The 13,531-nt window shown below is 31.7% G+C and overlaps 1 protein-coding gene across 1 annotated transcript; it reads left to right on the top strand.

Annotated features, from left to right (window-relative positions):
• The first annotated feature begins 10,274 nt into the window (after positions 1 to 10,274).
• Positions 10,275 to 12,517, top strand: LOC111370435 (polygalacturonase QRT3-like). Its single transcript, XM_022992136.1, has 2 exons — positions 10,275 to 10,900; positions 11,148 to 12,517. Exons 1-2 carry the CDS (start codon positions 10,469 to 10,471, stop codon positions 12,153 to 12,155), a joined length of 1,440 nt encoding a protein of 479 aa, XP_022847904.1. The 5' UTR covers positions 10,275 to 10,468; the 3' UTR covers positions 12,156 to 12,517.
• Positions 12,518 to 13,531: the final 1,014 nt, after the last annotated feature.

The raw sequence follows: 13,531 nt of genomic DNA, 5'->3' as shown, positions 1-13,531 counted from the left end.
ATAGACACAATGAAAAATGGTAGGGAGAGAAGAACAAAGGAGCAAAAGGACTACTCCACAAGACACCAATGATAACGACAATGGCAATGACAATGATAATTTTCTCAAGCACAGAGGAAGTTGACGGAATCAGGAGATTTGGGGATCTGATCCCTGTTACAAGGAGCCAAATCATGGGAAGAAAGGAATGGAAATCAAGAGAAAGAGTTTGCCACAGACAATAGAACACATCAAATCAATAGTAGAGAAGAACAACTGTAGCAACCCAAAAAATTTTATAGATAAAAATTTATTTATTTTGTATATTATATAAATTTCTATATTATCTGGGTTAAATAAATTAGATTTTGATAGAGCAATTATAAGTATATCAATATTATACTTGTTGGTTAGAAGTATTTGACTTGAGAAAAAATTATTATAGATAAGAACACATTAAGTTAGACCCAATTGAAATAAAATAGTATAAATATAATTTTATATAGATTATAAATCAATTCATTTTTCTATCTCTAAAAAAAACGCGTGAGGTGCGATTTTTATCATTATTTATTAGTTTTGATTTAGAGATTCTTAGGATGACACATGTTTTCACTATTCTACTATTCTAGTTACAACAAAATTCATCATACATACATATACTGTGGATAGAGATAGTAGATATCTTGTAGTTGAATAAGATAATAATAAAGTACATTGTGAGTAGACATTGGTTGCAAGATTTGGCCCTATCAAATCAAATTTTAGTGGAGAAAAGATTTTGAATGTGCTTCAAATTTTTCTAACAAGGTAACGTACTTTAAGTGCAAGTATTTTTGTTTACTTATGCGTTTATATTTAATAAAAAATGCAAGGATTGCTAGTAGATGTTCGTTTTTTTAAAGAGATATGAAATTCTACGAGATTATAAGATGACCAAAGATAAGTGTGTCGCTTGATCACCGATATACTCCATAAGATCAGATTGTATGAATTGTAATTTTCATTGTTATATATATGTATATGGAAACTGCACGTATCTTACTGAATGTTTTTGAATACTCACTCTTACAAATTTTTACAGGTTAGTTCGGGTCAATTGGAATTGTTGAAGGGCGGTGATGTGGGCTACCAAGTGGATCAAATGAAAAGAAAAAGAAATAAGTATGCCGTCTTTAAATTTACCAATTAGTTTAATTTTGTTCCAAACATGTTATTTGAATTAGTTAGGAGTTTATGTTATATTTAGATAAAATTTTCATATTTTAAATTTAGATTTATAAATGTTGCAGCTACTTATTTAATAAAGAATTTTATTTTTATAGTTCTGCACTTACAATAAAGAAAAATGAGTTTTTCGTAATGTTTCGGAGTTTATAGAAAACTGGGGAGTTACAGCTTGGTATCAGAGCACGGTTCGACTTTTCTGTAGACTAGTTTTTGGGAAAAAAAAATTGGAACAATTCACATGAACAGTAAAAAAAAAATTTAAATAGTTCACGTGAACAGTAAGATATAAAAAAAAATAAAAAAAATTGAACAATGTTACGTGAACAGTGATATAAAAATTTTTGAATTTTTATTTGAACAGTGTTATGTGAATAATACCAGTAGAGTTACTATTCACGTGAACAGTAAAGACAAAAATAAAAAATAAAAACTACATGACATGGCAAAGAGTTCTAGGATTTTAAATATGATGTGACATACTTTAAATATTGCAAATTTTTTTCGTTATAGGTTTTGTCTCATTTTGTAGTAGTTTGGATTACCATTCACATCAATACCCATTTATTTTTATGCATTTCTCTCTTTATTTTGAAGAATAAATGATTGTTTAAATTGAGTTCGAGTAATAGTAGTTTAGAATTTAAATTGTTATAGTTTCATATCTATGGTTTAAATCTTACATGTAATAAATTTTTATGTGTTTTAACTTTAGCCTTTGGAGATATTTTAAAAAATGGACCTTTAAAAAAATTTATATTTTAAAAGATTTCACGTTTGATTTATTGTTGAAATTTTGTTGAATTGCATACATATATTACAATAATAAAGTGAGATTTTGTGAATATTTTTATGCAAAATGAGATTACATGCCTTAATTAATATGTAATTGTATACATACTTTGAAACCAACATTTCAAATGTTAGCCTACAATTAGCTTTAAGTATATATTAATTTTTATAATATAAGTTAATTTCTCAAAATACGATGTGGTTGTTATATAGCTTTATTAGTACTTATGAGTTATTACTATGATTTATTTTCAAGAATGTATATGTATGTATTATATGTTTGTGTTTAAATAACAATTTATAACGTGATTTTAAATAACGATACCGTTGTTAGGAACTTTTACTTATTGACTTTTTCTATTCTAAGAAATTCATAAATAATTATCATCAAATTATTTAAAAAAAAAAAAGGAAAATAGGGAGTTTAAAGGATAATGTATTTTTTTTAAAAAAACAAATAATGTTATAAGAACACTTGGCATGTGGCGCTCACCATTCGACTACTCTCCAGTTGATCCCAGGTATGAAATGAATTCGTTTCATTCTTAATTTCTAGCATGGTTATGAGTCATATTTCTACATGTTATGAAATGTATAAACATGTTCACCTCGCATGTCATTTTTACATTTTACTAGAATATCGTGTATACACTGAGAATAAAAATAATATTGATAATGCAAGATTAAACATAATTGAAATTATTCTTGTCATGTGATGAGGATGACTAGGAATAACCCAACATACCTTTAGCATGGTGAAATGACCATTGAGAACTGCATAAATTATGAAGTAAGATGGGAGCGAACTTTTGTTGAACATGTTGAAAATTTCCTTTATAAGTGGGAGCGAGCAAGATCATTCGGATATAATGAAAGGACAATCTTCTCGATGTACCACCTTATAAGCACTATGCGAACTCAATGAATAGACATGGCTTACTTCGTGAGGGATATGGATTATGGGTTATATTTGGAAGAAGATTGTGATAAGATCGATTTTAAAGGGTATTGTGAGGATATCATAATTTTATGGAATCATAGACAACAAGCATCGGCGCTTGAACTCGAGCCCGAGCCCGAGCCAGAGCCAGAGCCAGAGCCAAAGCCAGAGCCAGAGCTAGAGCCAAAGCCAGAGGATGAACCGGAGGATGAGCCGGAAGAGGACCCAGAAGAAGAAATCAAGCCAGAGCCGGAAGACCCTGAGCAGGAAATCCAACGACAAAATTTCGTTGATTTGATTACAGATTTCGAGTCAGAGTCATGCATTACTTCGGATGATGAGATGCCATAAAAGAAGTTCCTTTTTTTTTTCTTTTCCTTTTTTTGGGACTCACAAGGATTAGGATTAAGTTTTATTTATTTACTTAAGAAAAGTTTAATTGGTTATTATTTATTTGATTTTGAAGAGCACATTACTATATGTAAGGATTTGAAAATTTATATTTTTAAAGTTCTTCGTTATTACAAAGATTATTAATAATATTATGTTTTTTATTAAACATTCTTAAATTAAAATTTTATTTGTGTTAAGAAAATGCCGAGACAACAACAAAATCAAGCTATGATCATCAGGGATTTGCCAAGGGCGGTACAAGATTCAGGGAGGCAACAAGCACAGGTTGGTCCCCTTGGTGCAAACGCTAACAACATCAGCTCAATTGTGGAACAGTTCGGTCGCTACAAACCCCCAACCTTTGATGGTAAGACAGACTCACTGGCGGTCGAAGAATAGATAAGAGGAATGGAACGAATCTTTAAACTTCTATCTTGCACCGATGCTCAAAAGGTGTTATGTGCAGAATTCACGTTGGTTGACGCTGCAAGTCACTGGTGGGAGTCTGCATCTCGTACTTGAACAAAAGCACAACAATGTGCTCTTATGTGGACACAATTTAAGGATGAAGTGATGGGAAAATACTTCCCCCAAGCTCTGAGCGATCAAAAGGAGATAGAATTCCTTCAACTTAAACAGGGAAAAATGAAGCTTGAGGATTATGAGAGAAAATTCGAAAAACTCTCAAGGTACGCACCATACCTAATGGACACTAAATCAAAGAAAGCAAGGAGTTCGAACTGAGATTGGTGGAATACTGGCATCCCACCAATTCACCACCTATGGGTATTGTGAACTACCCAAGCAATCTCAAATATGTTGGAAATTGATCGAACTCCCCAGCAAGGGGCCAAACTTTCAGGAAAGAGAAAATGGAATGGGTCCAACAAGGAGAAAGGAGGACAGAACAAGAAGGCTAACTTCAGATCAGGTTTTGGACAAGTCGTTCCACCTTGTCCAAAGTGCAAGAAAATGTATAAGGGTGAATGTCTATTTAGGAAGCATGTATGCTATAGATGCGATAAAATCAGGCATATTTCCAAAAATAGCAAAGAAGACCTTTCGAAGAAGAATGACGAGCTAGAAAGAAAGAAAAATGCCAGAGTTTTTACTTTAGCCCAAGGACATGTCACGGAAGACCCGAACGCAAGTAAGTTTTGAGAACGAAATTCTCTTAAAGATGGTAGATTGTAGCAACCCAAAAAAATTTATAGATAAAAATTTATTTATTTTGTATATTATATAAATTCCTATTTTATCTGGGTCAAATAAATTAGATTTTGATAGAGCAATTATAGGTATATCAATATTGTACTCATTGGATAGCTCATAATTAATTAGAAGTCTTTGACTTGAGAAAAAATTATTTTGGATAAGAATACATTAAGTTAGATCCAATTGAAAGAAAATAGTATAAATATAATTTTATATAGATTATAAATCAATTCATTTTTCTCTCTCCAAAAAAAAAAAAAAAAAACCTGTGAGGTGGGATTTTTATCATTATTTATTAGTTTTGATTTAGAGATTCATAGGTTGACACATGTTTTCACTATTCTACTATTCTAGTTACAACAAAATTCACCATACACACATATAAAGTTGGATAAAGATAATGGATATCTTGTAGTTGAATAAGATAATAATAAAGTACATTGTGAGTAAACATTGGTTGCAAGATTTAGCCCTATAAAATCAAATTTTGGTTTATCTACTATAGCTTACACACACACACACACACATTTACCCACACCAATTCACACACGCGGTAGGTAAAGAGAGAGAGAGAGAGAGAGGAAAAGAGAGAAGTAAGAAAGAGAGAGAGAGAGTAGCATTGGAAATAAAGTTTGCATATATTGAATATTTTAATCACGTATTTTTCAAAGTGTAGAAATGATTTTGAACGTGCTTCGAATTTTTCTAATAAGATAAGATACTTTAAGTGCAAGTGTTTTTGTTTCCTTATGCGTTTATGTTCAATAAAAAAAAATGCATGGATTACTAGTAGACATTCGTATTTTTTAAAGAGATATGAAATCCCACGGGATTATAAGAGGACCTAAAATGAGTGTGTCACTTGGTCACCAATATACTCCATAAGATCAGATGGTATGAATTGTAATTTTTATTGTTAGATATATGCATATGAAAATTGCACGTATTTTACTGAGTGTTTTTGAATACCCACTCTTACAAATTTTTACAGGTTAGTTCGGATCGATTGAAATTGTGGAAGGGAGGTAATGTGGGCTGCCAAGTGGATCAAATGAAAAGAAAAAGAAATAAGTTTGTCGTCTTTAAATTTATCAATTAGTTTAATTTTGCTCCGAACGTGTTGTTTGAATTAGTTAGGAGTTTATGTTATGTTTAGATAAAATTTTCATATTTTAAATTTAGATATATAAATATTGCAGTTATTTGTTTAATAAAGAATTTTATTTTTATAGTTTCGCACTTAAAATAAAGAAAAATTAGTTTTTCGTAATGTTTCGGAGTTTATAGAAAATTGGGGCGTTACAACGACAAATGAAATTTTAGTGTGATTTTGTTAGGACTTCAGTTCTCGAAAAGGAGATCTGAAATGACCAAAATGAGAGACGATAGATAGAAAGAAACGAAGAGGTAAAAATGTCCAAGCAAATACAGAGCAAACAAAAGGAATAAAATTGGTAGGGAAATAAAGGGGGTAAAATTCATATAGAAATAAATGATAAGAGGCAAAATTGGTATTTAAAAATGACGTCATCATGACGCCATTGATGACACATTATGAACAGTGAAAATTAGGTCTCCTCTTTTATTGTTGTAGGAATTTTATCAAAATTAAGTTTTTATTAGTTTTATACTTCAAAAAATTATGAGTTAGTCACTAGCATTTTACTGTAAAGATTAAAAGTGTCCATTAGAGACAAAACTATAATGTTGTCATGAAGGGGGGAAAAATTTAGAGGGTGTTTGGTACCAATTTTTTGTAAAAATGTATTTTAGAATAATAAATTGATGGAAAATGTGTGGTTGAAAAATAAGGAAATTTTTTTGATGTACTGTAATTTTAATAAAGAATGTGTGGTTGAAAAAAAGAGAGAGAAAAATGTATTTTCAAAAAAAATGAATACCAAACGAAGCATTAATCAATGGTATAAAAATCAGCTCAATCCTATGTGTTCGACCCGAAAAACCAAGAATTGAGCACAAAGTCAACCCAGTTTGACATTAAAAAATCCTCTAATTAAAAATTTGCTCAAAACCCATCGACCAAACCAGTGTCTAGATAACCCGGACTTGCTCCAAAATTATCCAATTTTTTAGATAATTAAATTGAAACATTTATTTAGCCCCCGTTTGGTTCTGATTTTTCACCAAAAAAAAAAAATTAAATAAATAAAAAATCAATTATTTGATCATTACTTTCTTAACTCAGCCGTCGTTTTTGACTTCTTCATTGACAAGTATGATCTATTTTTCTTTCTAATGATTAAAAAATTAATTCTCAAAATCACTATCGAACAGAACCATAATATTTCTATCGATTCTTGTGTCTTCTCCAATATGCCGTATTCACCACATCACAGAATATCCATTGTTATTTGTTCCGATTTCTCTACTTGATTCTTGATTTCACATTCTAATTCTTGAGCTAATCGCGTCCTTTCAATATGTTCCATTTTTAAGAAAATTTCTTCTTTTAATCCGAAAGTTCGACTAATTTAGCTGTAAGATTTTATTTGTTTTCTTTCATATTGTGAGGGTTTTATATAACTCATTTTCATTTCCCCGATTGGGAAATTTTTTTTATTTTTTCTTCTTAAATATGATGTTGATTTTAATCTTTATTTGTTTTTTTTCCCCTCTTCTTTTAAACTTTTTCCACATGATCATTTCTTTAATTGATTGAATGATCACAAGTCACAGGAATTCTCGTGACAGTCATTGAATGTTTGAGACTCATAAGAGAATTTTCTCCATGATTATGGTAGAAAATAAAGATAACTTATGTACGACAAAAATAATTTTCATACAAATAATGCTGCGTTTATAGAGGTTCTATGAAACACTCACATCAAGTGGATCTCACACGGGATCCACCAGTATAAAAAACTACAAAAACTCCACCCCAATGCTATGAGTGTTTGGTACGCGTTCCGTACGCGTTCCGTACCTATACATGAATCACCTCTCTTTTCATACTCCTTAGTACATTTATAATCAAGTATCCGATGCATATGACATTAGTAATTGTAGTGAATGCTTTTCCACCATTGGTGTCCCTATGCACGAGTTTCAAGAGTCCTAGCATACCAAAGGAAGTGGTTTAAAATTTTTTGATTTTTGGAGTTTGTACTAGTACTGATTTTATCCTTTTATTGTTGAATTCAATAATAACTAGGCTTTTTTTTTTTATTATTATTGGAGATACGATGCAAAACCTTTTAAGTTCGAAATTTTAACTATTTAAGTTTTCATTTTGTTGACATTATTATTTACTTTAAATTATCGAGTTAGTTTACTACCTGTTTGGCTTTCATTAAACTTCATTACATTACATTATATTTTTCTCTCTCCTATTTTCAATCACATAATCTTCCATAAAATAATATTACACGTAAATCGAAAAAAATTTCTTCTTTTTCAACCACTCATTTTTCAAAAAAATTATTCCACCCATTTTCATTTCTAGAAAATGAGAACCAAACGAGGGCTAAATTTAATGAATTGAGCAGCACGTTGCCTTGTTGATTCTATTTGATTATTTTAGATAAATTGTATCTTTTGAGTAGTTGATGTAATTTTTGTGATTTCATAAATCTTGCTTCACATTTTTGTTTTTTAATTTTTTTTCTTTTTTTAATTTTTTATTTTTTAAAAATCATCGATTTGATCCTTTTTCTTTTTGGGTTAGCGTCCAATAGGATTTTAAAAAATTGAATTTAATATGTTGGAGATATTCTATACAACTTTTTCTATAAAGAAAAAAACAACTTTTTGTTTTTATTTACTTTTACACAACTATTTTTAAGAAAGTGCAGAAAAGGAAAACAAAACCATGTGCTGGCATTCAAATATTTGTAGTTTTTTTGAAAGCAAACATTTATTGTTACTACTAAATATATAAAAAAATAAAAATAAAAATAAATTTTAAAGTAAAATTTCAAAATGTCTTTTGAATAAAATTCATTATACCAAAATTCTGTTTTTAGAATGTTTAATTAGTTAAAGTCATTCTGGCATTTTTTTGGCGTAATTTTAATTAAGAAGAGTACAACCAAATATTAATTCGACGGTCCAATCTCAACATCTACGTATACCGGATGGTGCCTAACATTACTATCCTATCTGAGCAATACTACACGTACAGAAATATTTTCACTGAATTTGTACAAGTGTCTCCTTATATGACTGCTGCCAATGACACATATAGAATTATTTACCCTATATTACCTTTCCAATAAGTCGCTTGACGCGATCATGCTACAGTACCATCTTTATTAACAGAGACAGTGCTATATGACAATTTGTCATTTGACTGTTTAACCACGTCTTCATTTTTATCTAACTATACATCTGTCAAAGAAAATATTAAAATTCATCTGATAAAGTAGCATAATTCCTCTTGGCAACCCGAATGATAGGACATTATGAGAACGTTTCTTAGATGTTAAAAAGTAAAAAATAATTCTTCCATATGATAAGCTTTTCGTCACAATAATTTGGGAAAATTTCATCTCCTATCAGTTTAGTAGAAATTAGAATTCAAATTTTAATCTAAGTTAAAGTCAACTTAATTTTAACTACATATTTTATTAGATCCACAAGTTTTCAACCATAAATTTTATCAACTTTTATTAAAATCTATTAAAAATCTGATTTTAATATAGACCAAACAGGACCAAACTTTTAGCAAATCTCAATTGGAACATTAATTTTATTTTTTTATTTTTTTTACCTTAATCAAAAATTAAATTTCAATTTAGTTTTAATTGGATCATTAAACTTTAAATTAGCTTCAATATTCACCAATTCGTCACCAATTTTTCTTCCAAAATTATGTAAGTTTCTTAGTTGGCAGGCATAAAACAACAAATGATATGCCCAATTGTTGCTGACATGATAACTTACCATTATGTTACGACATAAGGATGTAAAAAATTTAAAATAAAAAATAAAAAAAATCATACATTTTACCCTTTTATTCTAAAGAAATTTTACCATGTTATTTTCGGGTTTTGCTGTGACGCCCCCTATTGCCAACCTTTTATTTTCGGGGTGCCATATAGCAATTAAGTGCAAGACCATTAGGGTATGATCGTGTATTAAGCATATGTTTGAACCCAATTTTTTAAAACCTCATTTTTTCTTTTTACTCAAATTCGTTTTTCAATTATACATTTCATGGAACATATAGCTTTTATCAACTTTTCAGTCACACATTTCATCAGATTTTATCTAAATTTACTAAAATTCTATATTTTATCTAAGCCAAATTGGGACTAAGCAATTTTTACCAATTTGGGAGATGATAGGTGATGGAACGAGATTTTGATGTCAATAAAAATCTAGATTTTAATTTATGTCAAAACAGACTAAGGCTCCGTTTGGAAGTGATTTTGATAATTGATTTTTTAACTTTTCGGAGAAAAGTGAGGGCTACTTGTGAGAGAAGAAATCAAATTTCACAGTTGGAAGTGAAATAACGGTAAAAAAATCAAATTTTTAGGGTGAAAATCACTCCTAAACACCCTCTAAATCTAATTTTGAAACACCTTTAGACATGCTCTACTACAATCCAGACAAGAAATAAATTTCACCACAAAAAAATAAAATTTAGACTGTAGAGAACGCCAGGAAATTGGAATAACTGCAACACGAAATCAAAATTTCATAGAATCGCTTTAAGAAAGTTGGTACTAGCTTTACTTTATGTTAGGACATAGGACAGAAAAAGAGTCACAAGGCTAAAGCACCTTTCCCTGGTTACTAGTCAGTCGATCTATCTATATAATGCAAAAATAAAGCAGACATCAACACAGAACCCATTGGCACAATTCTGGAAGTGATTCAAAATCCATTTTCTTTGATACCATATACAAGTTACAACTGCACATCTTTGATGCTCAAAAAGTCGCAAAACACGGAGAAATGGATGCCGCCGGAGGAGCTATGGTATTGTTTGTTGCAGTCGCGATGGCTAGTTTTATCATAATTCATGTGTATGGGGACACTTTGCTCGCTATGGATCAATATTTTCTTGTCCAACACGACACGCATCACCAACCCAAAGCGTTTAAAGCTTCATTATATCGACCCAATTCGATGTTTGCTTCACCAATGCAGGCTACTTCACCTCCTCCAGTGTATCATTTGACGTCTTATGGCGCAGACCCAACTGGGAAAACAGACAGTACAGAAGCACTTGTTAAAGCATTATCAGATGCACTTGATGGTCCAACAAATGGGTTCCTGATGGAGGGAATTCTTAATCTTGGTGGTGCTAAGATTGAACTTGATGGTGGAAATTACTTGATCAGCCGTCCACTTCAATTTTCTGTTGCTGGAAGAGGGAACCTAGTGGTACGTTTCCCTTGAAAACATTTAGTTAAGGTCACATGTATGTCATTTAAATGTTACTTCATCTAGCATGTTAGAGAGTAGTCGCCTTATTTGGCATACACATGACAGCTTGTTATCTATGAAAACGACTACCAATAATCCTCATTATGAATAACATTATTCTATGCCAAATCCTAAGTAGAATTTTGAACCATTTAGTTTGACTAATATGGAACATAAGCTAAAATCAAGGCAACATTCATGGCAGATACAGGGAGGAACAATAAAGTCATCAGATAATTTTTCAAACGGCACCTACTTGATAGACTTGTCTCCGTCCTCAGTCAACAACTCGTTGAAATATAACTACGAGTTTGTAACACTAAGAGACCTCTTACTCGATTCTAATTTCCAAGGTGGAGGAATTCGAGTGGTGAACTCATTGAGAATAAGCATAGACAACTGCTACATTACACATTTCACCACCAATGGCATCCTAGTCCAAGGTGGTCATGAAACTTATATCAGAAACTCCTTTCTTGGCCAACATATTACTGCTGGTGGTGATGCCGGGGAAAGAAATTTTTCGGGCACGGCGATAAATCTAATGGGAAATGATAATGCAGTTACTGATGTGGTAATATTTTCAGCTGAGATTGGAGTAATGGTTTCAGGTGAAGCTAACACACTTTCCGGTGTACATTGTTACAATAAGGCCACTGGATACGGGGGTACCGGGATTTATCTCAAGGTGCCATCTGGTTTAACACAAACTCGAATTGTGAATTGTTACTTAGACTACACTGGTATTGTTGTTGAAGATCCTGTCCAAGTACACATTTCTAGTAGCTTTTTTCTTGGAGACGCGTATATACTTCTCAAACCCGTGAAGGGTGTTGCGATTGGAGTAAATATCGTGGATAACATGTTTTCAGGTTCTAATAAGGGTGTCGATAACGTACAATTAGATAAACAAAATGGGACTTTTACGAAGATTGATCAAGTTGTGATTGATAGGAATAATGTGAATGGGATGAATCTTAAGGCCACGGTTGCTAGGCGAAGCGTGCAAGTAAATGGAAGCTCATGGCTAGTAGACTTCAATTCAGTGCTCTTGTTTCCAAATCTTATTAAGCAACTACATTATACATTGGAAGCAAAAGGGAATTCCTTCCCTAAACATGTACTGAGAAATGTGTCAAATAATCAAGTGCTGATCGAGTCGAACGTGCCGGTTGAAGGAACTATTTATATAACATCGGATCAAGGAAGTTAATTCACTATATTTGTTTATTTATTTATTTCTAGTTCTATAATTCGGATGACAATTTCCTTACAGTAGTAGTATAGTACTGTTGTTATGAACAAGAACCCACATATTGTTTAGGTCTAAATTCCAGTCAATTGCAAGAAATAACTGCAAAAACGTAAGAAGACAAATTTACTTTGTCCCTTCCACTACAAAGGTGTACATCTCCATTGATCATCCACCAGAGGAAAAAAGCTAAAAGCAGTAGAGAAAAATAAGTTTACTCCACGAATTCTTAAAGGTACAACATCCCGTGAAGTTGAAAGTTGGAAAGAAAGATGAAAGATGGCGTTGAATCTTGAATCTTTTCTTATTTGGCCCATGTTTGAGCCTCATTTTGGTAAGAAAATGTATTTTGAAGTAGTGATTTTTTTTCGGGAATGTATGATAAAAAAGGAGGAAAACGTTTTGATTTTCATGTAGATTTATTTTACAAGAGAATGTTTGATTGAAATGAGTTTTGAAAAAAAAAAATTTTAAAAATGGGGCCAAACATAGGCTTAATCTTCTCCTTCTCCAAGTTCAAGCAATCGGGATGTGCTTGGCGTACACCCCACACCCATGTGATTGTATGAACACCCTTATATACATAAAATTATGTACAAATAGATTTATCCCAAGCAATAATGTATGGAAAGATGTGGATTTGGTGGTTTGCAACAAAAGTTTCTTCAAAGATTTACAAGGAATATAAATATAAATATGTTTGAACTCCTATGCTCTTTTCTCTATTGAAATACTTGGAATGCATTTGCAAGTGCTTTCTAGAAAAAAAAAAAAAAGATTGAATCCCAATCTTGAGGGCCCCCAACGCCTCGTCCCTGGAGTATCGTAAGGGAGGTAAATCACGGGATGTATCCCAATATGCCAGGGAAAAAGAGTTTGTCCGTACACTGGTGCACACAAAGAGTTCAATTTCATAGCTCAGGAATCGAACCCTCACACTGCGGCTGCCAACAAGACTGAGACTACCTCACTCCTATCCTTTACACCACTGGATTATACCCCCCATATGCAAGTGCCTTCTAACTTCCTCCTTAAATTGTAAATGAAGGAATCTATTTATAGACTAAGAATTAGATAAAAATGGGGCCTTAATTGCCTTCAAAGAAGATGTTTAACAAAACAAGGAAAAAAAGAAAAATTTGATGTCAAAATGCACTATGCGATTACACAAAAGTAGATCTGCTTGCGACTACACATGCTTGTCTATTTGCTTTCAGCTTCTGATTGGGATGCCCTTGCGATCCATTAGCAAGGCATAGTCTTTTTCTTCCATTGTACTTTGGTCCCAGGATTTCCTTCTTTATTCAGCCCGAGTCCCTTCTTATTTGCACATTTGA

This window comes from Olea europaea, chromosome 21 (genome assembly GCF_002742605.1).
Source record: "Olea europaea var. sylvestris chromosome 21, O_europaea_v1, whole genome shotgun sequence".
Taxonomy (NCBI): domain Eukaryota; kingdom Viridiplantae; phylum Streptophyta; class Magnoliopsida; order Lamiales; family Oleaceae; genus Olea; species Olea europaea.
Note: the sequence above shows the minus strand (reverse complement) of the source record. Positions and strands in the feature narration are given on the sequence as shown.

Excerpts from the sequence above, each read along its gene's own strand:
- LOC111370435 (XM_022992136.1), top strand. The coding sequence starts at position 10,469 with ATGGATGCCGCCGGAGGAGCTATGGTATTGTTTGTTGCAGTCGCGATG. Across the intron at positions 10,901-11,147 it reads CTGGAAGAGGGAACCTAGTG|ATACAGGGAGGAACAATAAA; the intron begins GTACGTTTCCCT and ends CATTCATGGCAG.